Here is a 23,486-nt window from a genome sequence, read left to right as displayed (position 1 = left end):
CCTGCAAGATCCTTCAGACGTCTCAAGTCTTCAGTTCAATTCAGTTTTATTTATACAGCACCAAATCCCAACATCAGTTGCCTCAAGGCGCTATATATTTTCAAAAAAGATTTTCTTTTCACAATGTCACAAATGGAAATCAGATTATTATTCTCCTTTCTAAAAAAAACAAACAAAAAAACAGTTAAATTGTTACTTAAAAAGTATAAGTTTTATATAAAAGCCAATCTGGGGGGATTTCTTTGTATACAAGTAAATTTGCAGGTTTAAACTGTAACTTTTCCTCTTTTTTTGTGGAAGTGGGCCAAAATTCCTTCGTAAGGACTCGAGAGACTGAGACAAAAAAACATTTACATCGAGTCATTGCTGCTTTGACAAGCTGTTGAATCGTGGGAGCATTTTTTTATTCTTTAATTTATTTATTTTTTACACGCTGTTTCTGCATCTCTGCTTTATTTTTGCTAAATAAATAAAGACAGGGCATAATATATAAGGAGTTGCTGTTGTTCACCTCAGACTGTTTTTACCGACTTTTATGACCTGGTACAGACTAGATCTTTTTTATTATGTCCTGATGATAAGCAAAACCTTTTAGGTGGTACAGGGTGTGCGCTCTTTTTACTCTGGCTGTATTTTAATGACGAAACTAGACTAGACTAAGCATCGTATATCATTTTCTATTTATATACAATCTTTTCGGTTAAATTAGGCCTGTGTGTCATCATACTATACTATTCAAAGTGTATCTATGTTCTTCATTTCGGCCTGGACGAGCGGATGAAACTTTGCATAAACATCGTGTAGAGTAGCGGTCCCAAACCTTTTTTGCCCCACGGACTGGTTTATGTCTGACAATAATTTCACGGACCGGCCTTTAATAAAACCAGTACCGGTACCAAAAAAACCAGAAGATTTATTCATAACACACGGAAAAAGACCCAGGAAAACCGAGTTAACACTAAAAACCGATAAAACCATATATTTCACACCCGAGCCGGCGTGGCCCGGGGACCGCTGATCTGAAGGACACGTGAAGTTTGGAGATCTGTAGCGATTAACTCTGCAGAAACTTAGTGACCTCTGCACTTTTACACCTCAACATCTGGTGACCCCGCTCTGTGATTTCACATGGCCTACTACTTTTTGGCTGAGTTGTTGAGTTTCATCCCCAGTGGCTTCCACTTTGTTTACAACAGTTGTCTGTGGAATATTTAGTAACGAGGAAATTTCACAATTGGAATCGTTGCACAGGTGGCATCCTATCACGGTACCACGATGGAATTCACTGAGCTTCTGAGCAACCCGTTCTTTCACAAATGTTTGTTGAAGCAGTCCCAATGCCGAGCTGCTTGGTTTTATCCTGCGGCCACAGAAATGACTGGAACGCCTGAATTCAGTGGTTTGGATGGCTGAGTGAATACTTTTGGCAGTTCCTCGGAGAATGGCACAGTCTGAATTTGGAGTTAAATTGTTGGGATGTCCAATTTTTGAGAAAATTGTGGTTTTTATTTGGCACAAAAACTGCCCACAGTTAAGCTTTTACTAAGGTGATCACAGCAGGCTACTTCTTGGCCTCTTCATTCCCACAGAAGCAGTAAGGTTGAACTTTTCTCAAACACTACTCCTGGATTTTGGCTTGTTTTTTCTTAAATCACTAATAACACAGTGTTACATGTCATGTATTATTCATCCAAAGTTGTTTACACTTATTTTTCAGACCATAAGATTTTTAATATGTCCTGATACATAAAACCTTAGGAGGATGCATTTTCTTTCTCATGTGGGTAAAACAAAAAAGGTGTGAAAGGTTCCACTCCTAGGGAAGTTAGAGATCATTAAAATAGTCTGTGTGTTTTGGCAGGATGTCCCCCAGCACAAGTTTTGTAGTTCCTTCCTCCCATCAGGGCCAAATTCACAGAGTCAGCTGAGGCAACCGACAAATCAACAAGTCACATGCTAGTACATAACAGGACAAATCAAAAGCCAAACAAGGTCTTTTAATACCATTTCATTCTTTTTAATGGAAATATTTACTAACAACAGTTAAATAATCTTGCCACTCCTACAGAGGTGTGAAGGATCACTGTACAGTAAGCTTTTCACAGTATTTCTTACAATATTTACATCCCCCATCATCATCTCCTTTAGCAGTGGATGAGTACATTTACAAAGTCACATCTGCAAACCAAGCGCTGTGTCCTTTTACACAGCGCTCTACCTTTCAAGTCAAAGCACTTACAAAAAGTATATGTCAGCATACAAAGAAAAAGAAGTCAGTTTTCTGAACAGTATTTTGTATAATTAAGTTAGTACATTCACGCACACAAACATAGTTAATCTCAAATTAAATGCAATGCAAACTGAAGCTAACTGTTTTGGTATGACTGGACTGCAACAAACTAAGTGTGGAGTGCAGATTTAGAATCAATAATAAACAAACTGATTTTAAAACAACCGTATAAAGTGACGACATTATGACAGTGAACCGTTTCAATGGCCAGCGTGGAACAGCAAATTCAGACAGCCAGTCTCAGCAGTCGACACAAAAACACATGAAATGGATGCATTTGTCTGGAAATGGGGATCAGAGTCAAGTTCATTTTCTGTTTGCTGTCACCTTACCCAGCGCCCAGTCTAAAGAGAAAAAGTTGTTGCAGCATTGTGAATACGGATGCAATATTGTGTCAATATCGTGGATCAAATATCAGGTTTCGCTTTCTTGTCACGTTCGTTTTAACACTGGTTGGATGGATTTATCACAGTTGAGATGATGTGTTAACAGCTCAGTTAATGGAGTCTTATCTCACATTAGCCATCTCTGTCTCCACTCCCTGTTTGAGGAAGTGCACTCACAGACTGAGAGCAGTGAAAGACTTGTGCAAATAAATAAAGCCAAACATATTTGGTCTATTTGTCCGGGCTAGTTGTTTTTTTTTTTTAATTTGTTCTATTTGGCCACATGAAATCTGATCACTGCATCTTTAATGGATGATACTACAGCAGTGGGTAAGGTGACCAAAGATCCAAACAGCTGCTAAATAAATGCAAAGATTAGTTGGAATGTGTCTTCAATTCATCTCCCACACACTCAGCTTCATCTTCTGTTAGCGTATAAGATACAATGTTACAGGAACCTAAAATGCCTTCCCTTCAAAAAGCTGTCAGCAGCCTGTATAAGTGTCCTCTGAAGGGAATGGAGATATTCACCCAGTGCTCATGGAGTGCGAATGCCCTCTTTATCCCGGCTGATGTTCTACCTGGGTATTAGAATTGTGTGTTCAAGCAGCAAATTCACCAATTTGGCCTTTGCAAATGCACCAAGCTGATTACTTCACTGTTAGTAGCATAAAATAAGTCTTTTGATAACATTTAAATAATAAAATTCACTAAGTGAAGTAAAAGACTCCTGAATATGTGCCAGTGTATGCATCAATAACTTTTAAACCCAGTGAGTTTTGTACTGTTGCAATCAGTTCTTATTCACACTGAGGAGAAGAGAATTATTTTACCTAAAGTTAAGAACGATTAAAGCCTTCAGATATTAACAGCACTCCTCAGAAAATCCCTCTCGGGTTAAATGTTCTGAATGAAAGCCATTAACATGCTTTAGTCCCTCTCTCCTGCAGCTCAGCTGGTGAATTATTAAGCCTTCCAGTTACACGACACCAGCAGTAGAGGACAAAGGTCAGAGCTCCCTCTTTGGTGCCAAGGAGGAGTAATACCCCATGACTTCTTTAGAAAGCTGCCAGTTCTGCTCTGCTTTTAGCCAAGTTTGGCCAACGGTGATGGAAACGAAAGGTTCCACCCCACCAGCTCTACCCTCTAGTTTTGCACTGGGATGCCCTGCAGTGACTGGGATGCCCTGCAGTGACTGGGATGCCCTGCAGTGACTGGGATGCCCTGCAGTGACTGGGATGCCCTGCAGTGACTGGGATGTCCAGCGGGGAGGTCACAAAAAGACATCCTGCTTAGAAGCCTCTGGAAAAACTTAGTTTTTGAACTCTCTAAACATATCATTGATGACTTTATTGTCTGAATAGTTACTAGTTTCAAGTCTTACACTTTCCAATATGTAATTTTTGTACGTTATTATTATTATTATTATATTAATTATTAACTTATTACTAATTATTATTGAGTCAGAAGTTAACTACAGTACTGTACGATTTTGCATATGACTGACAAAATCTGTGAGCCACATCTCAGAAAGAACTCGAGGCTTCAAAATGAGACTCTGCTCACCAATGGCTGACATCACAGTGCATTACATCACATTACATCCATCTTTTCTATACAGTCTATGTTTCACATTACACTCAATCTGTCTGGCCTTTTGAAAAAGGTGACAGCCTTGAACAGATACATTTCTGCTTAGTTAGGTGTTCAGTCAAAAGTTAAGCTGAAAAAAAGTTATTTAATAACAAACAGACAAGCTAGATTTCAAAGAAGCCTGCTCTCTAAGCTGTGAGTACTTTTGTGCATTAATGATTTCTTCGTCTTTCAGAGTCAGATCTTTTTCCCAGGAAAACAGTAGCTGATCTCGTGACAGACACCCCCCCCCACCCAGCTAACCCACGCCAGATTCTTTTTGAAAGCTCCACTTGATTTGACCCCAGATAAAACTTATGCAATATGTAATTATGTAAGAAGTTTTGACACTAAATCTGAGATGAATAGAGTGGATTACAGCATGGGACTGAGACTGGGCTATGATTTCAGGACGGTTTGAAAAACAGATGCATAAACCTCCGCAGAGTAAAGGGAGAAGCAACCAAAGACCAAAACTGGGAACTGGTGAGCGATCAAAGATGAAAGGGTATAAAGGGAGAGGAGGACATGGTACAGGGAGGGTGACAGAGGTGGTGACTTTCCAAAATGTCTGGAAACCTTAAATGGAAAATTTAACAGAGCGATGCGCTGTAACCATAAAAGTCAAAAAGGTGGAAATAATGCTCGAGGACAGGAACACACACACAGAGGTCTCGTCTTTGTAGCCATCCCCTCCACCTCCTTCAGTACCACTTTCCAAAGAGTTGTTAACCTGAGATGTTAAATACAAATAAATAAATGCACATTTAGCTTTAACAGTGAGTCAACCTAAACCTTTCCATTTGCTGTTCCAAACACGTGGCGTTTGGCATGAAACACCAACTAACACGCAGACAAGTCTTACAATTCTAGCAGCATAAGCAGCAGCAGTTTGCTGTGAATAAGTGGGAGATGTGGTGAAAGAAGCTGAAAGTGCTTCAACAGGAAAAACGGGGCACAGGAAAAGGACACCCCGAGGAAAGCTCAGTGCAGAAAGCTATGGGCACTTAGCACCAAAGGTGATGGAAAAAAAAAAAACGAGAAAAGGTCACAATGTGTTAAAATATGTAGAGACAGAGGAAGGAACACACACAAGACACACACATACAATGGGACTAACACCAGGCTGCACCTGTAGTCAGTTTCAGAAAACAAACCATCATCCTGACACTCTTCAACCCTCTCCTTCCTCTTGTGACATCATTACCAGCGTTGTGGAACATTTTGGTGTCCTATCCCAAACACAGACCTCTCTACGCCTGGTTCAGCTGCTCTAAGAGGAAAAGCGTGACGCTTTTTCAACATATATTAGAAACGCAGACGAATGCACTTGCACACATACACACACGAAAGTTTTGTCATTCTCGGGCTACAGCGGTGACGTACGTGGAGCTAAAGTTTGGGGGAATCAAAGAGTAATTGCGCTTGTTGCAGGAAAAGGATGCCAGGCTGACCGAGGAGTGGTCCATCAACAGCTGGCTCACAGAAGCGTCTTCATGGGAGAGGAAGTCCCAGCATTTAACCTTCAAACACACCTCCTTCTGGGCTCCTCTCCTCGTCCTTCTGGCTTCCGTCGCCTCCTCTCACTCTGGGATCTGCAGGGCCATCACTGCAGGTTTAGTCTTGAAGTACTGGTTGAAACGTAGCACGGCGTACCTGCAGACGGAGAGACAGAAAAGACTGATTTTTGACTTTGTCGCTTGCACAGAGATGTCTCTTCTCCAAGATTTCTTCTTGGAATGTTACAAATGTGTTCTTTAGATAAGATAAAAAAAGTTTGTGGACACAATTTTTGGCAGATTGGTGAACCTTTGCCACATTCCCAAACACATTCAACCATGACTTGCTTAACTCATCTGCACGGATGTGGTGGTGTGTGCGTCTCTGTGTATGTGTGCATGTACAGTCATGATGCTTAGTGCTAACCTCTTCACACACGCACACTTACCCCAGGAAGTCAAAATCGATGGAGGAGTATTTGGCTTGGATGAGAGCCCAGAAACCCCAAAAGAAGTGAGAAGCCTTGAGAGAAAACAAATGAGATATCAGATGTGTACCATGAAACAGCAGGGTTGAGCTTGCAAGAGATACTGTGTGCATCTGTCAACATCTGTCTCACCAGAGCAAACTTGTTGACCTGAACGTAGAGCGTCTCTAGCTCTCGCTGGCTGACCTCCTCTGTGTTCTTGGTGAAGAGTTTGTAAGCCTGCAGATACACCTTGAGCCACTCCATTTGCATTTCCCGACTAGGATAGAGTCCATAGTTCGGCTCAGTCATGCCTGAACAAACACATGGACGTGCAGTCGAAGGATAAGCTGTGCACCACCAACACATAACTAACTCATGTAAATCACACTGTGCTTTTGCTGACCTGCAAATTCATTGAAGTGGTTGCCGATGTCAAAGGCCTGGTAGTTGTAGCTGGAGTACTCATAGTCGATGAAGCGCACATGACCTTAAGGAGACCAGAGAAAGGAAAACACGTATGTTACATTATTATGCATGTGGTCATTTACAGCAAAGCTGAAGGGAAGCAATATGAAGCACTCTTCAGGTACTGCTGCCACATGCAGTGCACGGTCACATGACAGACAAAGTCAGAGACAGTTAAAAAGCCTGCTAGCTGTGCTGCCTCTTCACTTAAGTGCTACTGACTGAACCTGAAGAGCATCTTTACATGGAACCGCTGTGTGCTTCAGTTAATCTTCCTTTGTTGGGGCAGGGATTGTTTTTGATGGTCATCTTGAGACAGCAGGAAGTAGAGGGATTATGTGACTATTAGACGCACTGGAGGGACTTGTTGGTCAAACTGTACACCAGTCATCTACACCTGGATGACCGGAACAAGAGCCAGTGAACAACGCCTTTGCAACATTCATGGAAATTTACATGAATGCACTGAAAAACTGCAAATCTTTGATCTTTGTCTATAGTAACAACAGTCTGTCGTTACTATAGACAAGGAGCAGATATACAAAGACCAGATAGACAGACTTAGCTGGGCAAATTAACATGAATCCACAAAAACTGAATAATGCTTGTGGCTCCAGAGGTGATTTAGTAACAATATGTATGACAGTAAATGCTGCCACCAATAACTTACTAACAACATATGCACAGCTTGTTGCTTATAATCTAAGCAAAGGTTTTTTATTTCTCGAACTGATGGGGACGGAGCAGGGAGTAGTCCTTTATATGAATCCTGAGCTGAGTCTTTACATAAAGTCTGTTTTATTACAAGCAGTTGCACTATATAAACCCAAAATATATATCAGCAGACCTGACCAAGGAGCATTTTGGAAGATCCCGATGAATGCAGTGTTAATGAAACCACTGCAACTGGTGCACAAGCATAAATACACACATCACGCTCATTCATTTTTTTCCTGTTTTGCTTCTTGTTTCACGCTGCATGTGTTTCTTGATCCTACAATAGAGAAGTTTTTGAATTGTAGTACAAGAGGTGCTGTTGCAAATAGGGCTGGGCCATATTATACCGTTCACGGTAATACCGGTATAATGTTAGGCAACGATAGGAAAATGAAATATCGCGATAGAATATGAGTAAAACGCGCATGCGCAGTGCCTTTGTTTTCATACGCACATGGCCGATTGTTGAGTGAAACAGATGAACCAGAATTGGTTTGTAAAAATGGTGCAACTTCCGTGATGTGGAACTGGTTTGGTGTTTGTCCGTCAGATACACACAAAGCACATTTTTTTGCAGAACATGCAAGCGGCCGTCGTTATTGTCGTATTTGTCGGACTAAGATGCTCTTAAATCTGGGAGTAATCTGGGTCCTAAACTCCGTATGCTTCAGGTCAAACAACACTGCAGCATCACTGAGAGTTAAAAACTGTCTAAATTCTTTCATCTTTAATAAAACGATCAGCATTGCTGCTTTACCAGGTGTAACTATGAAGTTTAACTTCCAGGCATCCATGAAAACAAAAGTTATTACATTTAACGGAGTTAGAAGTTAGCAGGAAGCTAGCGGAAGTTAGCTCGCTAGTTTCGCTAGTTACCTAAGCATGATATAATAATGGATTGGATTTATATAGCGCTTTTCAAGGCACCCAAAGCACTTTACAATACCACTATTCATTCACTCTCACATTCACACACTGGTGGAGGCAGCTACAGTTGTAGCCACAGCTGCCCTGGGGCAGACTGACAGAAGCGAGGCTGCCATATCAGCCATCGGCCCCTCTGTTCTGACTAGAGATTTCTGGAAAAATTCAAACGTACAGCTCTGCTATCACTCCAACATAAATGAAGACAGGAAACTAAACAGCAGTGACGTTTGTAGGGTTACTGAAGTTGGGCTAGCTGGTATATAATGATGTGCTACGTGATCGCTAGCGACACAGCTATGTTAGCATAACATAAACAGTGAAGCTGGAGGACGAACACTAACACTTTTCCACTTATAAAAGTTAACGTTAAGGTTCCTGATAGTTAGAGACAAATGCAATCGCATGGCAGGATGCTGTAAACGGACCAAACTTCAGTCAGGAGAACAACTGAGATAATCCATCCACAATACGAGGTTAGTCATTAATATACTGCAACAACATGGGAATAGAGCAGCTGCCAGAGAATTCAACATTAATGAATCAATGGTACAGAAGTGGAGGAAGCAAGAAGAATGAGTTTAATAAAGTTTGATTTATCTGACTGCTTTGTTTCGCTTAATGTGCCTTATAATCCCGTGCACCTTATGGTCCGAAAAATACGTACTGCACACTGCAGTTTAATGTTGCAAAGCACCTCTTTTTAACTTCAGTGGATATTATACATGGTTATGCTCAGGATATGTCAGCCCATTTCTACTGGAAATGCCTTTTGGTTAAACTTTCAGCAAGGAATTTGCATTTGCACTGTTACATTTTTATAAAGCTTTAATGTACATAAAAACCAGCTTCTTGTTTAAGTGAAAATAAATGGAAGGTTGTCTTTTTGCGCTAGTAATGTTGTGGAGTTGTATTTTGTCTCGCATCAATTATATCGTCAGTTATATCGTTATCGCAAATTTTCAAATATATATCGTGATAAATATTTTTGGCCATATTGCCCTGCTCTAGTTGCAAAGATCATGTTTCTGTTTTCCTTAAAACCCAGTAACCGCCAGATAAATCCTAGTTATTGGGAATGCTAACATTACGGCTGAATTAATATGCTAACAGGCAAATGCTTTTCCCCCCAGAAACCAAACTAACATATAATATTTGTTTATGGGTGTTTCTTCTTCATTTGTAGAGCACACAAATCCTTTTTTCCGGTCATTGATGGTTATCAGCATGCTGCACTGTGCATCATGGCTAATGCTAACGTAGTCAGCTATTGTGGATTCAAGCTAATTTGTCCAGCTGTTTGCATTAGCCAAGCTGTGGTACAAAATATTAGAATTCTTAGTATTTTGTACCACAGCTTGGCGAACACATGTGACAACTATCTGTCTGTTTTGAAACTCCTCAAAGCCCAAGGCCATTTCTATAAATGTTAGCACAGACTGCCTAAAGAATAAAAGGGAACAACTGTAAAAGTCAGCATATGATATTAGAGAGCTGTATGTGTGCATGCTGGTTGTTATAGATGCACAAACAGAAAGTTATACTAAAAGGGAAATATTATGCAAATAAAGCATTACTTTAGTAACTCCCAACCTTTACATGTTAACACCAAAAGATGTTTTTGTGCTGGTGCAGGCAGTTAGTATAACATGCCTCACTTCTAGTGATCCAGCTGTCAATGATCCACTGGAATGGGGGCAGTGTGGGGAGTGAAGTTAGAAGTGCTGCTGCTCATTCTGGTTGTAAAATAGAATCACAGCCGTGAGACAAGAAGCTCAGATTAAGCCTCAGACACTTACCCTCTTTGCTGTTGTGGATGATGTTCTTGCAGAGCAGGTCATTGTGACAGAGCACCACAGGTGAGCCCAGTGTGGAAAGATGTTCCTTCATCCAAACCATCTCCTGCTCCAGCACCACCTTGCTGGGAACTTCCTGCTGTATTCTGGACAGGGAAGGAAATGGAGAGACGGTCAGTGTAGTCGCGCACATTGTTGTGACAACCATTCAGAATAGCTGCACGCACAACACTGTGTCCACCTGTTAAGTAAGTATCACAGGAATACTTTCACTGGCCGTTTTTCACCTAAATAAAACACCTTTCATTATTTTGGTATCATGCCACGTGAGAACATATGTGAAATGAAAACAACTGAGTGCGACATGCACAGGCAGCACACACAAGCTCAGTGGGGCTTTGGCCTGCTGACTCCTGGGAACACAGTTGCAGAGAAACAAGTTCTCAGTGGACCCTCCTGGTGCTGGAGTCACTGTTATTACGGCTACATTACACCTCATTTCCTGAGTTTTCAGACCTGACTACCAACATCTGATCTGCGATTTATTCCACACTGTACTTGAAATAAACATTCATGCATATCCTGCACCAGTATTTATATAAATCTTTGCTCTTCTCATCTGTGTGCACATGACACAAACCTACTGAGGATTCACGCATCACGAAGGGTTCAGCCCAGCTAAGATTGTGTAGTCTGATCTGATGGTAGTCCAAAGGTGGTCTTACTAGATAGCAGAGAAAGAGCTAAGGTAGTCTCATCCAAGCAAAAGCTAAGAGTGCTGAGTAGAAACCCCTTTGTTAAATGTAATGGGCTTATGTGGATTACTCCAGTATCAACCTGAAGACAGTCTGAGCTCAGAGAAAACCAGTGTGCACACAGGATGCACCCTCTCCTCTCAGATCTCCATCTAGCTAGCTCTCTCTCTGACACTCACTCAAACTTAACTCATCTAACATGTCATCCACAGAGGAAATGTTACTGAAATGATTCTGATTTAGACTAAATGCTACAAATAACACCGGCCTATTAAAATGAAGCGCAACATGAGGGCTTCTCAGATAGCAGTGTGCAACAAGTGTCTGCTGTCCAGGACCAGGGACTCTAGCTGTCTGTGTTACCAAGGACGGGATAAAGTGATCTGATAGACCGGGCTAAGCAAACATCTGCTGGCCCACTGAATGCCAAACACTCCCTAATCCAGTCTGCTATTATTGTTACAGTTATATAAGCCACATGCTGGACTTAATCTAACAGGGAAGAGAACAAAGATATTAGCTGGGACTGGGCAGCTGGCCAGGTTATAAAATGGTATACTTTATCTGCTCCACATGTCTCTGCCATGCTATCCTCCTTATTATATAGAGATGAATTTACATTTTCATTAAACACACTTCTAGGTAAGGCTGGGAAATTACATCTCTATTACATCTCATCTTTTGGCTGACAAATATCTTGACGTTTTCTATGCTGCAAGCCAAGTGTTCAGTTTTATGCTAAAGCTACAAGTCAACGATATTTTACTCATATAAAACACAAAGATAAGATTAAAAAGTTTACTGTCTCCATGCTAACATATTTCAGTAGAAATATAAAGCTTGCTCCATTGTTGTAATGAGCTAATTAGCATAGCAATAACATTATTGTGTCATTGGTTAATTCTGCCCGGCGTCTGACCTTAGCACATGTTTACTTCTCTCTACAGACTTGATTTGGGCTATATCCCATATGCTGTCAAATCATGCGACTTTGCAGTATGTGTGCTTGCAATGGAACAGGAGACCTTGTATTTGCAGCAGAGCACCTAACTCTCTTCTACTGAGACTAGCTAAGGTGTATTGCTTATTTAGTCCTACATGCTTTTTAAACAAACCTGGAAAAAATAAAGAGAACTTGAGTCAGTGCCGAGTATTTCAGCTGCGTGACAGTCTTAATTGCTAACGCATTCTCAAATGGACAGTGCTGTGCCAACAGGAACATTTGTTAGCCTTCAAACCCAGAAATAATGTTAAAGTTTATATTTGGACATCAATACATGAACCGCACAGGATACAGTCGTACGCTTTTTGCAGTTATCTCTGTCATTTTTTATGCAAAGAAAGCCCAACTACCCCACTGCTTCATCACGGAGAACTTGCAGAATATTTCAGGCTCTATGCAAACAGCTTATGTTCTCATTTAACAGGAAACTCATGCTGGGCTTTATGGACTATTTGCATCATTATCACGGTGATAATGATAACCTTAACTTTGAGCTTTGAAAGTAGATAAGCAGGAGCTCACCTGATGTTGGAGGCTTGCTCTGTGAATTCTGTGGCTACAAGTGAGAAATATTTTCGCATCTTGATCCAGAGGTTGGGTTTGGGGATGCAGCCGTTGTGTGCATGGATGGCGTGGATACGAGCCATTTCCCTGGCTATCAGCCTGAGCGGAGACAGACAGAACAAGGTTACAGTCGTGGCAAGATTTCAACTACAGACCATTAGTATCTAGTTGTAAAGAATCCCCACAGTACAATGGCAGAGTGTCCTACTTCATTTATCTACAAGGACAAATTTTGGTTACAGAGTTCCTGGAGATAGTTGAATTAAAACAAGCAAATACATAATGTCCACTACACAGAGCTGACGTCCACAATGGGAAGACTGTTTCACAGTCAAAACATTGTGTTACCAGATAAAGCATTCCCTCTAAATGTTGCGTTTCAGCTCAGAACCTTGTGGAATTGTCCGTTTTCTTCATTATACAGTTCTTTTTTTGTGTGTCCTGTGCATTTCTCCATGTGTCTAATCTTTGTTGTATGAGGCAGAAAAGCACTGATGTTAAAATTTTCACCATCTTTGAGTAAACTCAAAAAACCCATTCAAACATTGCTGTGACAAATTCACACCTGAGCAGAGTAGGATCTCTGACATCCTGCGTTCCAAGTGCATCTCCCTGCATGAACTCATAGCAGATGCCATTTAGAAAGGTGCAGTAGAGGCGAGGAGCACAACCATTAGCATGCAGCACCTAGGAGACACACAAAAAGATGACAATGAGGTAGGAGCAAACAACTGCTTACGTTAATTAATTTAGGACTCTGCAACGCGGCAACACTACCTGAAAGCTCTTAAGCTCATTGTCTCGGTCCACAATCAGCTCTGTTTTGTTTCCATATACTCGGACCAGGACTACGTCATCTGGACTGTCGTCCACGTAGCAGCCCACTAGCTTGTTGGTGGTTCCATCGGTGAAGAGCTGGAAAAAGATGAAACCACATCTCGTCTCAAACAGAGCCTCTGATTGTACAGCGCCATGGTGCTTCAGGACTGTTTTCCTTAAAGCTATTAGTTACCTCTAAGTCAACATCAACCCTGAAGACACCATACAGCTTTGACCTACATGAGATGAATATGTCAGAACGCCTCCGCAGGGTTCACAGAAGACTTGAGCTAAATGTTGAAGTGGTTTTTAAGTCATCTTACTAAGATTTTGTTTGAATAATAGTTGTACAAGAACATGAGAACAGGGCATGGTCAGTCTGTGTTAGCAAGAGCAGTGTATGGACAGTGACATGGAGAGGCATATTACAGTAGGGCATAAAACTCTCATCAAAAATGAATGCACACTACAGAGTGTAGTGGTTCAACAGCCCTCTGCAGCGGTCTACACAGATACAGTCCTCAGATAGAGTCATCTGCCACCATGTTCTCGACAAGTGGTTGAGTGTTTGTGTGGCATCCACAAAGCCCACTTGTCCCCTTACGCTGATGACGATGATGACATACCAACATTATACTGAGTTACTCCCTTTAGTCTAAGAGGAAACATTTTTATCTTGATCATATCATCCTGGACGGTACAGTGGTGCAGTAGTTACAACTGTCACGTCACAGCAAGAAGGTCCAGGGTTCAAATCCATCAACTGTGTGGACCTTGCATATTCTGCTAGTGCCTGCGTGGGTGCTCCCCATGTATTCTGATTTCCTCCCACAGTCCAAAGGTTAACTGGTGATTTTCTCTATCTGGGTACAGGATGTTTTTTAAGCTTGTAATGTACACCCAGTATTTGTTTCATATCGGCTCACGTTCACACTGTAAATGAACTGTAAATGAACCTCTCTGGAGTTCGTTTGGACTTTGGACTGTTGGTTCTTGGTGTGGTTGTTTTGGTCCACATGTGAGTGCAGTTACTATGTTCACATCTACACAAACAAACCGCACCAGTTGGGAAAACGAACCAGAGTTAAATTAAAACGGACTAAACAGCGTAGGTGTAAAAACACCCTGAATGTTCCTTCATATCACTGGTGAAGACTTCTTGCACGTCGCCTGATCAGTCTTAAAGACTGATGCTGTCAACAAGCTGAGTCAAATGCTTTTTCTAAAATGAAAAGTTAGCAAAAAGCCTTGTGTGTTTGAAACTTAGCCTTAAAAAACAAAAAAAATCGGAGTGACAGCGTGGCTCCAGTGGACAGTGGTGGGCTGGTCCGTCCCGCTGCAGCGGACACAATAACAACATACACACTGCCTGCATCTCCCCCCAAGGACCAGACGCTCACTCACGCATATCTGGCATTCCACACGTGGCTCACCACAAAGATGGGCGACAGACATCCCTGTTATGACCATTCATACACAAACATACACGCCTTTGCCAAAACGTGACTGATCCCTTCTGCCCGCCACACAATACGCTGCTAAGACCTACGATCAATACATCGACAGACAGCGATAAGCTTGGACCCAGACAGAGGTAAACATTCTGCCATATACTGCTTGCATGGGACATTGATGGTGGCATCCTCCCCCCCTCAACCACCCCACTACCAATAACCAGGTCCCTGTAGGGTGACCTCACTGTACAGGCTGGAACAGGTTTCCTTTGATTGACGTGAATCTTTGAGTCTTTGTTATGTGAAACTTGTAAGAGGAGACCATTACTCTGTTGCTGCAGGCACTCTGCCATTTTCAGGAAGTGAGTGGATGTTTGGCAATAGACAATAAAAATCTCCCTGTCCAGGTGGCAGGGCCGGTCAGGTCTTCCTGTCAGCAGTGCAGGTGTATAAATCTACTGTCAGAGTGGTAGTCGTTGAGAGAAGTTTTGCCAGTCTGGCCTGGAAAAGTCGAGGTAAACACGGTCACATCCTCAGCTGCAGGTGGCTGTTGTGCGAGGCCCAGGGAGAGGAGTAACCAGGATGTAAATACAGGGCTGAAGCAGCTGGGCTTAGACTGTGCCACTGGGGACTTTTAACAGTTCTGTAGTGCTCACTGCTCCAAAAACTTTGACCCAGCTACGACACAACAGTTACTAGATCCTTTTACCTGGAATCAATTATGCATTTTCCTTTCCCTGACGAGTCAAGTCTCTGTGGATTACCTAACACCACCACACTTCTAGGGAAATCTTTTAAAAAGACTTCTTAGAACCACATCTGCCACCAACTGTTATTATATTACAATGAATAAAGGTGCTGCTGATAAGCACCATTGTCTACATACCCAATGGTACAGTATGTCATGACGTTGTTATAGGGGTGGATGTTTAGCTCATGGCCTATATTATTAAAGCACATTGTTATTATCGTCCCACATCAAAGTATAAGCAAAAGCACAAACCTGAGGTAGGCCTATGACGATGAATTCCATATATGAGTTTCCTTCAAATTTGTAAATCAACATCAAGGCTTTACTTCCAACCTTTTAATCCCCTGTTTAATGAAAAGTTAATTTGCAAATATTAGATATAGATTTTAATCCCACAGTAGGGAAATTCACTTGTTACAGGAGCATGAGGGTCCGAAAAAAAAAAGGGAATTATAGATGTATTCAAAAACAATAAAAATAAACAAATAAGGTACTAAAAAAAAAAAGATAAACCTGCTAAAAATTAAGATCAATACAATTCATAAAAATTTTCTCCTGTTGACTCTCAGGCCTGATCACTCCATCAAGACAAAATGATTTCCACTGTTTAAAAATTCATGACAACTACTCAATAAAAGTTCAGCTCTAACATAACGAATGAATAAATCGTCCAGTATCTGATAATGGGATGCAGGGGCACCAGGCTAAGCAGGGAGCCCAGATCTCCCTCTCACCAACCAGCGAGCCCTCCAGTTTATCTTAGACTTATTGGGGTGTTTCCAGGCCAGCCGAGAGACAGAATCTCTCCAGCGTGTCCTTGGTCTGCCTCCTCCAGGTAGGACGTACCCAACTGAAACACCTTACCCAGAAGGCAATACCTCAACTGACTCCTTTCGATGTGGAGGAACAGCGGCTCTACTCTGAACCCCTCCCAAATGACTCAATTCCTCTTCCTATGCTAATGGAGAGCTTATCTACAGTTCGGAGAAAGCTCATTTGCAAAGCATGCATCTGCGATCTCATTCTTTCCCCTTTAAAAGAACCAACAATGTCCTGTCTGCCTGCATCTGAATTTGTATTCTCAGATGGCTGGCATCACCATCAGCCCACATACCATAACAGTAGATGGCTTTTGTATGGATAAAAGGATAAAAGTTTTCAAACTACCACATGTAAATCTTACGGTTTGCTGACTTAGACTTTTACAGTGCAGGGTCACTAAAATTCCAGTAGTAATAATTTGTGACATTAATGTTATGACATAACAGTAAAGTATTTTTCCGTTGTCAGGTAAATCATTATTACAGTTTAAATGAGCTGCCACTAACAGCCTGGGCTGCTGGTGAGAAGCAATGATTGGTGGGATTTGACCTGTAAGGCAGGGTTGGCAGAGGTGTGCTCACGTGTTGGTGCCCGATCTACAGCAGCTATAAATAAATGCTGATTAGCACATCTAGTAGCACAGTAACTATTACGCTAAATTAAACTCAAAGTTCAAATTATTGCTGGAGGGCAAGCAGTACTGTTTTTGCCATTCAGGTGGGCGTGTCCCAGTAATCTGACTTCACCTGAAAGCTAGAGAGACATGTTGGCTTGCTAATGCCCATCAGTGATAAGATACATATGACTGGGGCTGATGTTTAATCTCTGCTTTTGTAGCTGAGAAAATGTTCAGGGAGACGAAAGACTTTAAAACACTTTAAAAAAAGTTTTTTATTTTACTTGTATAAAATGGGAACAACAACAATATTATCCGGAGACTCAGCCTATTTGCTATATCCTCTGTAGTGGACATAGTAAAACTGGAAGATGTTTTTTCTCAACGGTTTTTTTCAACACACACACACACACACACACACACACACACACACACACACTTCTTTAGTACTATTTTTTAAGAAAACATTTAAACGGTTTAAAAGAAGAGACTGTATATCTTGGCCTCCAACATGTACACTCCATTGTACATGTCCAAAATCTAGTGTGTCTAATATCATTAGGATTCACACACACATGTATTTGGGAAGAAACGAGACACAGCAATCAGCTGCAGGCTATAATGAACAGAAAGCTCAGGGACCTGCTGTAACACAGTCTGTCCCTTTGAACTAGTAATTATTACCGATCACCGTGTTCCTCTATCAAACTGACCATCGCGCCACCATCAGCTGTCCTCTAACACCAAGATGACAGCGCGACTTATACCAGCTTTCACACCGTCTTTAAGTGCCCTACGCGATGTGCACTTTGGACATGCACTACAGATAAGAAGCGTACCAAGTTTTGGGACATCCTGGTGCAAGTTTGCTAACTAATTAGAACACATTGATAGCTACGGTAACCTATAAATGTAAATTTTCTCTAAAGCAAAACCAATTTAAACTTCTTAGTTGGTAAAGAAAATAGAAATAGTCAACTATAGGCGGTGCAATAAAATTAATTCAGCTAGGCGACATGTCAGGTTGCCACGACCCTCCTACTAGCTTGCCGGTGATGCTGCAAAGCTGTCAATCCTTTCCTAGCCTAGCCTAATCAGTACAGCTAGCTTTGCGGCTAACGTTACCTTGGTCTTGACGTCGCTCGAGTCCCACGCCGGTCTCAGCTCTTTAATGAGCTTCATCGCTCCCTCCGTTACCTTGCGCTCGTCCACGAAAACTGGGATTTTTCTAATTACCGGTGAGCCCACGGGTACATGTATTTGCGTCTCCATCCTGCAGCAATTTCTCTGAAACGTTAATCTCCAAGCCCTTGGCGTATATTTCTAAAGCAAAATTGCACCATACGAGTGCCGCTTGGTTTAGAAGTAAGTGTTGGTGTGGTTTTTGTGAGTGACCTAAGACTGGCTCAAGAGATTTAACACGCTGTTGTAACGTTGAGTTGAAAGCGGTACAGATGTACGATGAAACTGCCGGGTACTGATGTTCGTCGCCGGTTTTCTTAGGAGGAGTCAGCCAACTGTACCATTTCCTCCTAATTGGCTCCGCCCGCCCGGGATCATCCGATTGTACCGCCGGTTGAGACGCACTGCATTCGAGCACGCCCATTACTTCCGAAGATGCCCGAGCAGTGCCGGGTTCAGCCGAATGATAGCTGATAAAATGGAAAAATTCATTTTGGAAGTGAAGCCTGGAATTAGTGATGGGACGCGCTGCGCCGTCGAGAAATCCAGGAAGGCTTTTATCAAGCGCGTGCCGAGGCTTGCTTCTTTAAGGGCGAGTGACGTCACTATTGACGTCTGAAGCCTCGCTGTTTTAGCAGGTGGTTCGAGCGTTGGTGTGATTTATAATTTATAGATATTTAGTCTTCCTGTTGGAGTTTCACATCTGACATAGACGCGCTTGTTATCATGGAGCATGCTAAAAGGAGAAGGGCTTCCCCCTATATAACAACACTTTCTCCCAGTAAATGAATACTGGGAGAGTATTCATTTACTGGCAAACTCTTTTATCCTAAATGATAAGAAAACTGAAATCGTGGTATTTGGCAGCAACGTTCCTCGTTCCCTTACCAGCTCCCTTTCTGACACTCTTAGCAATCTGGGCGTGTTCCTTGACAGCTCGTTCAAACTCGATAAAGTGCCTGCTGTAGTTAGATCTAGTTTCTACCAACTGCGTCTCATCTCTAAGGCTAGGCATATGTTCTGCATAAGGACCTGGAAAAGCTCATCCACGCCTTTGTGACCTCAAGGCTGGATTACTGCAACTCACTTTATTTTGGTACTGGCAATTATTTGACATTGATATCCTTCTATTACTATTGCCTCAACATCATTAAAAAACAAATTAGATAAACAAAAGAATAAACCACAAAAATTCAGGTTAAGGTGTTTTAATTTCTTGCTAGCTATCACTCCCACGCTGACACTGTTGTAAGGCAGCCAAGAGGAATAATAAATAGATGAAATGGCAATAAAGGTTTTGACCACCAGGGGGTGGTGAGGCTTCATCTGGCCACCTGCATTTTTTAATGAAAGAAAAATAAACTGTGAAGAAGTCGCCCACATTAAGACAGTAGTCAATGTAAACAGACTAGACTCTACTTCAGCTACTGATTTTGTTTTTTATCAGAAATGATCAAGTTTTTATAAATGTTCTAGATATTTCATAGACAGTCTAAAATGTATATAGAGGTAAGTACTAGACCGCAGGATAAGTGTATCCCTTTAAATAAGATTAATGCACGTGTGTAAAATAATAATAGTAATAATAATAATACGTTTTATTTGAAAGCACCTTTCAGAACACTCAAGGACACTGTACACAGCAGAATAATAAAAACAACATAAAAGCGAGCAGTTTACACAATTATAAAAGCATAAGACATAAAACAAATTTAAAATAGCAGAGTGAGAGGTTATGTGGGATAAGCTATTTTGAACAAATGATTTTTGAGTTGGGACTTAAAGAGAGAGAAGGAGGTGATATTTCTTAAATCAGGAGGTTGGGAATTCCAGAGTCGAGGAGCAGAGCAGCTGAATGCCCTGCTACCCATGGTGGAAGGATCGGGGGAGGGGACAGAAAGAGAAAGAGAAGAAGAAGACACCGAGATGGGATGGTGATCTGAACCAGATCAGAGAGATATGGAGGGGAGAGATGATGGATAGCCTTAAATGTGTACAAGAATATTTTGAAATTGATGCAATATTTAACCGGGAGCCAATGAAGCCGCTGCAGCACAGGAGTGATGTGATGGATAGAAAGGGTCCTGATGATAATATGGGCAGCAGAGTTCTGGGCACGTTGAAGCTTGTGGATTGATTTTTGAGTAAGACCAAAAAGAAGTGAATTACAGTAATCAATCCGGGAAGTAACAAGACTATGAACAAGAATGGCATTAAAAAGCATTAAAGAGGCTCCCTCTTTGTTCTGAGTTGTAACAGGCTGTGAACTTGTGATGGAACTGTGGAGAAGTAAGTGTGTGCACACATGGACACATGAGTCTCCTGTAGAAAGACAAAGTCTCCCCGATAATCATTTAATCGGTTAGTAATTTTTCTTTTCCCTGGAAACAATTCCATGTACATCCCATGTGACAAACCTCAGTTTGGTCATGTTCGGAGTGTTGATTGGTTGCTTAATATGTGCGTTTGTGGGCGTGTGTGTGTGTGTATGTATGTACATCTGTTTGTGTTGTACGGCTGTGTATTTGTCTGTGCTGTATATAGGAGTGTTTGTGTTTGGTATGGCTGTGTATATGAGTTTTCTGTCTGTTTATGTGGTAAATGGCTTCATAGGGAACGCCTCATCAGCCACAATCACATATAGCACTGGTGCCAATCTGGTGCAGAAGGTAGAGGAGAGGCTGGTGGGACATGGAATGTGATGGGAATTGGCAAAGATGCCTCCATCGCCGTTGTTGCAAAAACCTCTGACTTCAACTGCAAGAAATCTATAGTGGCATCCACAAGTGCCAACAGGACTATTGAAAATGTTCCTTTATAACTGGAATACAAAGAGCCGGAGTTCAGCGATGCTTGTATAATCATGTGCTTCCCGTCCAGTGCACCTACACAATTGGGAATTTCACTGTTCCTCAAAGCTCCTGGCAGTTTCTTGTCATGTCTCCTCTGTATTGAATGGCACATGACTGCCTTTCATGGTTTCACTGATGAGGTCACAAGTTCCTTTGACTATTTGGGCCACAGTGGAAATCCCCGGTGTAAACTGCTAACCGTGGTGGTGAAAGGATCACGAGTGCTACGAAATCTGCAAAAACATAAGATGATTTGAGTCCTAACAATTTTAAATGTGTAAAATATTGAAGACGAAAGATTTGACAGAAAATCTCAATTTTCAAACGTGTTTTTTATAGTAGTTTTTACATTTACAGTTTAAAATATTAACCTTAAAAATCCTATAGCAGTTTTTACTATATAAACAATATGATGCTAGGCACTGCATTAACAAGTGTGCTTGTAGCTCCAAACGCACACTCAATATACAGTGATATGGAAATAGCAAAACAATACAGTTTTACCTCAGACACACAACTAGACGCTTCTCTGAGTCAGTTGGCTCTGTGAAATTACTCTGCCTCCTCAGATGTGGTCCCAACTGTCACAATAAGAGTTCACACTTGGCTCTGCTTCATTTTTAACACTAAAATGATGGCTTGAGCTGAGACATCATTTTAAACTCAAATGGAAGTCACATAAAAGAAGGACAGTAAACTTTTTCCCTTTAAAACCTGTAAGGTCACTTAAGAATAAGTATTAGCATAGCTGCTAATGCTCATGAGAGCCATGATAACAGTGGGAAGAAAAACTATCGCAGGCAGAGAGGCATTATATAGAGCTAATGATAGTTTCTGGGTCAATTAAAAACAAATAATTTTGAAAACAAATTTAAGAAAATGTAAAGTAATTTCAGGTGTTGAACAGTAGGCTGTGTTTGAGAAAAATATTTCAAATTCAAATGTATATTGCACTGAATAAATTGGATGCTCTGTGTTTTGTAGTTAGTCCTTATGTTGTTTTTGCCATCAGTCTGTCTGCTCTGCTGCGTCTATCTGTTACCTGGATGTTGACAGTCTCTGATAATAATGTGATTAGTCTTTTACCTAACAGCCAGTTTTGTTTTTTCCTGTAAAGTATCTCACCTGCTGCTGCAGCACTCTGGACAGGAGGAACACAGAAGAGATGACATTCTGTGGGATTTTGCCATTACAGCGGATCCTAAGAGCCCTTTGAATATCTCAGAGGAAGAAGCAGATGACAACATAATGAACACTGGTGCTCCACAGGGGTGTGTATTGAGCTCTCTCCTGTACTCATTCTACACCTACGACTGCACGGCCACTAGCAACTCCAACATCATTGTGAAATATACGGACGACGCTACAGTGGTGGGACTTATCACTAAAGGTGATGAGACTGCTTACAGGGGGGAGGTCAGCGCCCTGACCCACTGGTGCCGAGACAACCATCTTATCCTCAATGTCGCAAAGACAAAGGAGCTGATAGTGGACTTCCGGAGGTGCAGAGAAGTACACACCCCCATCACCATCAACGGAGCTGCTGTGGAGAGAGTGAGCAGCTTCCATTTTCTTGGTGTTCACCTGGTGGAGGATCTCACATGGTCAGTACACATAAATAAAACAGTGAAGAAGGCGCAGCAGCACCTCTTCTTTCTCAGGAGACTGAAAAAATTCTGCATGAGCCCCCGCATCCTCAGGACCTTCTACCGCTGTGCCATTGAGAGCATCCTCACTGGTTGCATCACCACCTGGTACGGCAACAGCACCGCTTACAACCGCAAAGCTCTCCAGAGAGTAGTGCAGTGTGGATAATTGGAGGTGAGCTTCCCTTCCTCCAGGACATCTACAGGAAGCGGTGCCTGAGGAAAGTGGGGAGGATCATCAAGGACTCCAGTCTTTGATGAAACTCTTCATCAAAGAGTGTTCAGACTACTTCCATCAGGAAGGAGGTTCTGCAGCATCGGTCCCGAACCAGCAGACTGAGAGACAGCTTTTCCACAGGCCATCAGACTGCTGAACACGTCATAGACACCACACACACACACACACACACACACACACACACACACACACACACACACAACACACACCACACACACACACACACACTAACTTCAATAACATAGAGAAATCCAGGCATAAAGTGTGTGTGCCCACAGATCCCCCGACATGCAAGTGTTGGCTACATGTGGAGGTGTGACATTTACAGATTAAATTTAGTATGAATTTCAGCATAATGATGGTATTAGTTTAGTTTAGTGCAGCAGTGGATAAAAACTGATTTCAATGACTAGCCATCACCATTTACTTTGACGATCCAACACTTGTAGCAACTGAGTCCATTCCTTCTCCCACATCACTTCTGTTGGCAAGAAAATGCATTTTTCCCCATCTACACTTTCTGACTGATCCTTTGTATCAGTCCCTTAATTAAAATTAATGAATTATTAATTAGCAATTAAAATGTGAACTTTATTTTTATTTTG

At 41.7% G+C, this 23,486-nt stretch overlaps 1 protein-coding gene across 1 annotated transcript; it reads right to left on the bottom strand.

The window, feature by feature from the left end:
- Positions 1 to 2,899: 2,899 nt before the first annotated feature.
- Positions 2,900 to 18,689, bottom strand: etnk2 (ethanolamine kinase 2). Its single transcript, XM_005933489.3, has 9 exons — positions 18,089 to 18,689; positions 13,279 to 13,416; positions 13,067 to 13,188; positions 12,460 to 12,600; positions 10,183 to 10,325; positions 6,681 to 6,764; positions 6,428 to 6,588; positions 6,257 to 6,330; positions 2,900 to 5,964 (listed from the first exon to the last, which is right to left on the bottom strand). The coding sequence occupies exons 1-9, from the start codon at positions 18,233 to 18,235 to the stop codon at positions 5,892 to 5,894; spliced, it is 1,083 nt and encodes a 360-aa protein (XP_005933551.1). The 5' UTR covers positions 18,236 to 18,689; the 3' UTR covers positions 2,900 to 5,891.
- Positions 18,690 to 23,486: the final 4,797 nt, after the last annotated feature.

Source organism: Haplochromis burtoni, unplaced genomic scaffold, assembly GCF_018398535.1.
Source record: "Haplochromis burtoni strain Fernald_Lab_line unplaced genomic scaffold, NCSU_Asbu1 Contig_97, whole genome shotgun sequence".
Lineage (NCBI taxonomy): Eukaryota > Metazoa > Chordata > Actinopteri > Cichliformes > Cichlidae > Haplochromis > Haplochromis burtoni.
Note: the sequence above shows the minus strand (reverse complement) of the source record. Positions and strands in the feature narration are given on the sequence as shown.

Bases quoted from the DNA above. Each gene is read 5' to 3' on its own strand.
- etnk2 (XM_005933489.3), bottom strand. From the start codon at position 18,235: ATGGAGACGCAAATACATGTACCCGTGGGCTCACCGGTAATTAGAAAA. The intron at 10,326-12,459 runs GTGAGCTCCTGC...TTCCCTGTCCAG, and splicing joins GAGCAAGCCTCCAACATCAG to AATACAGCAGGAAGTTCCCA. The intron at 6,765-10,182 runs GTAAGTGTCTGA...GGTCTCCTTAAG, and splicing joins CATCCACAACAGCAAAGAGG to GTCATGTGCGCTTCATCGAC.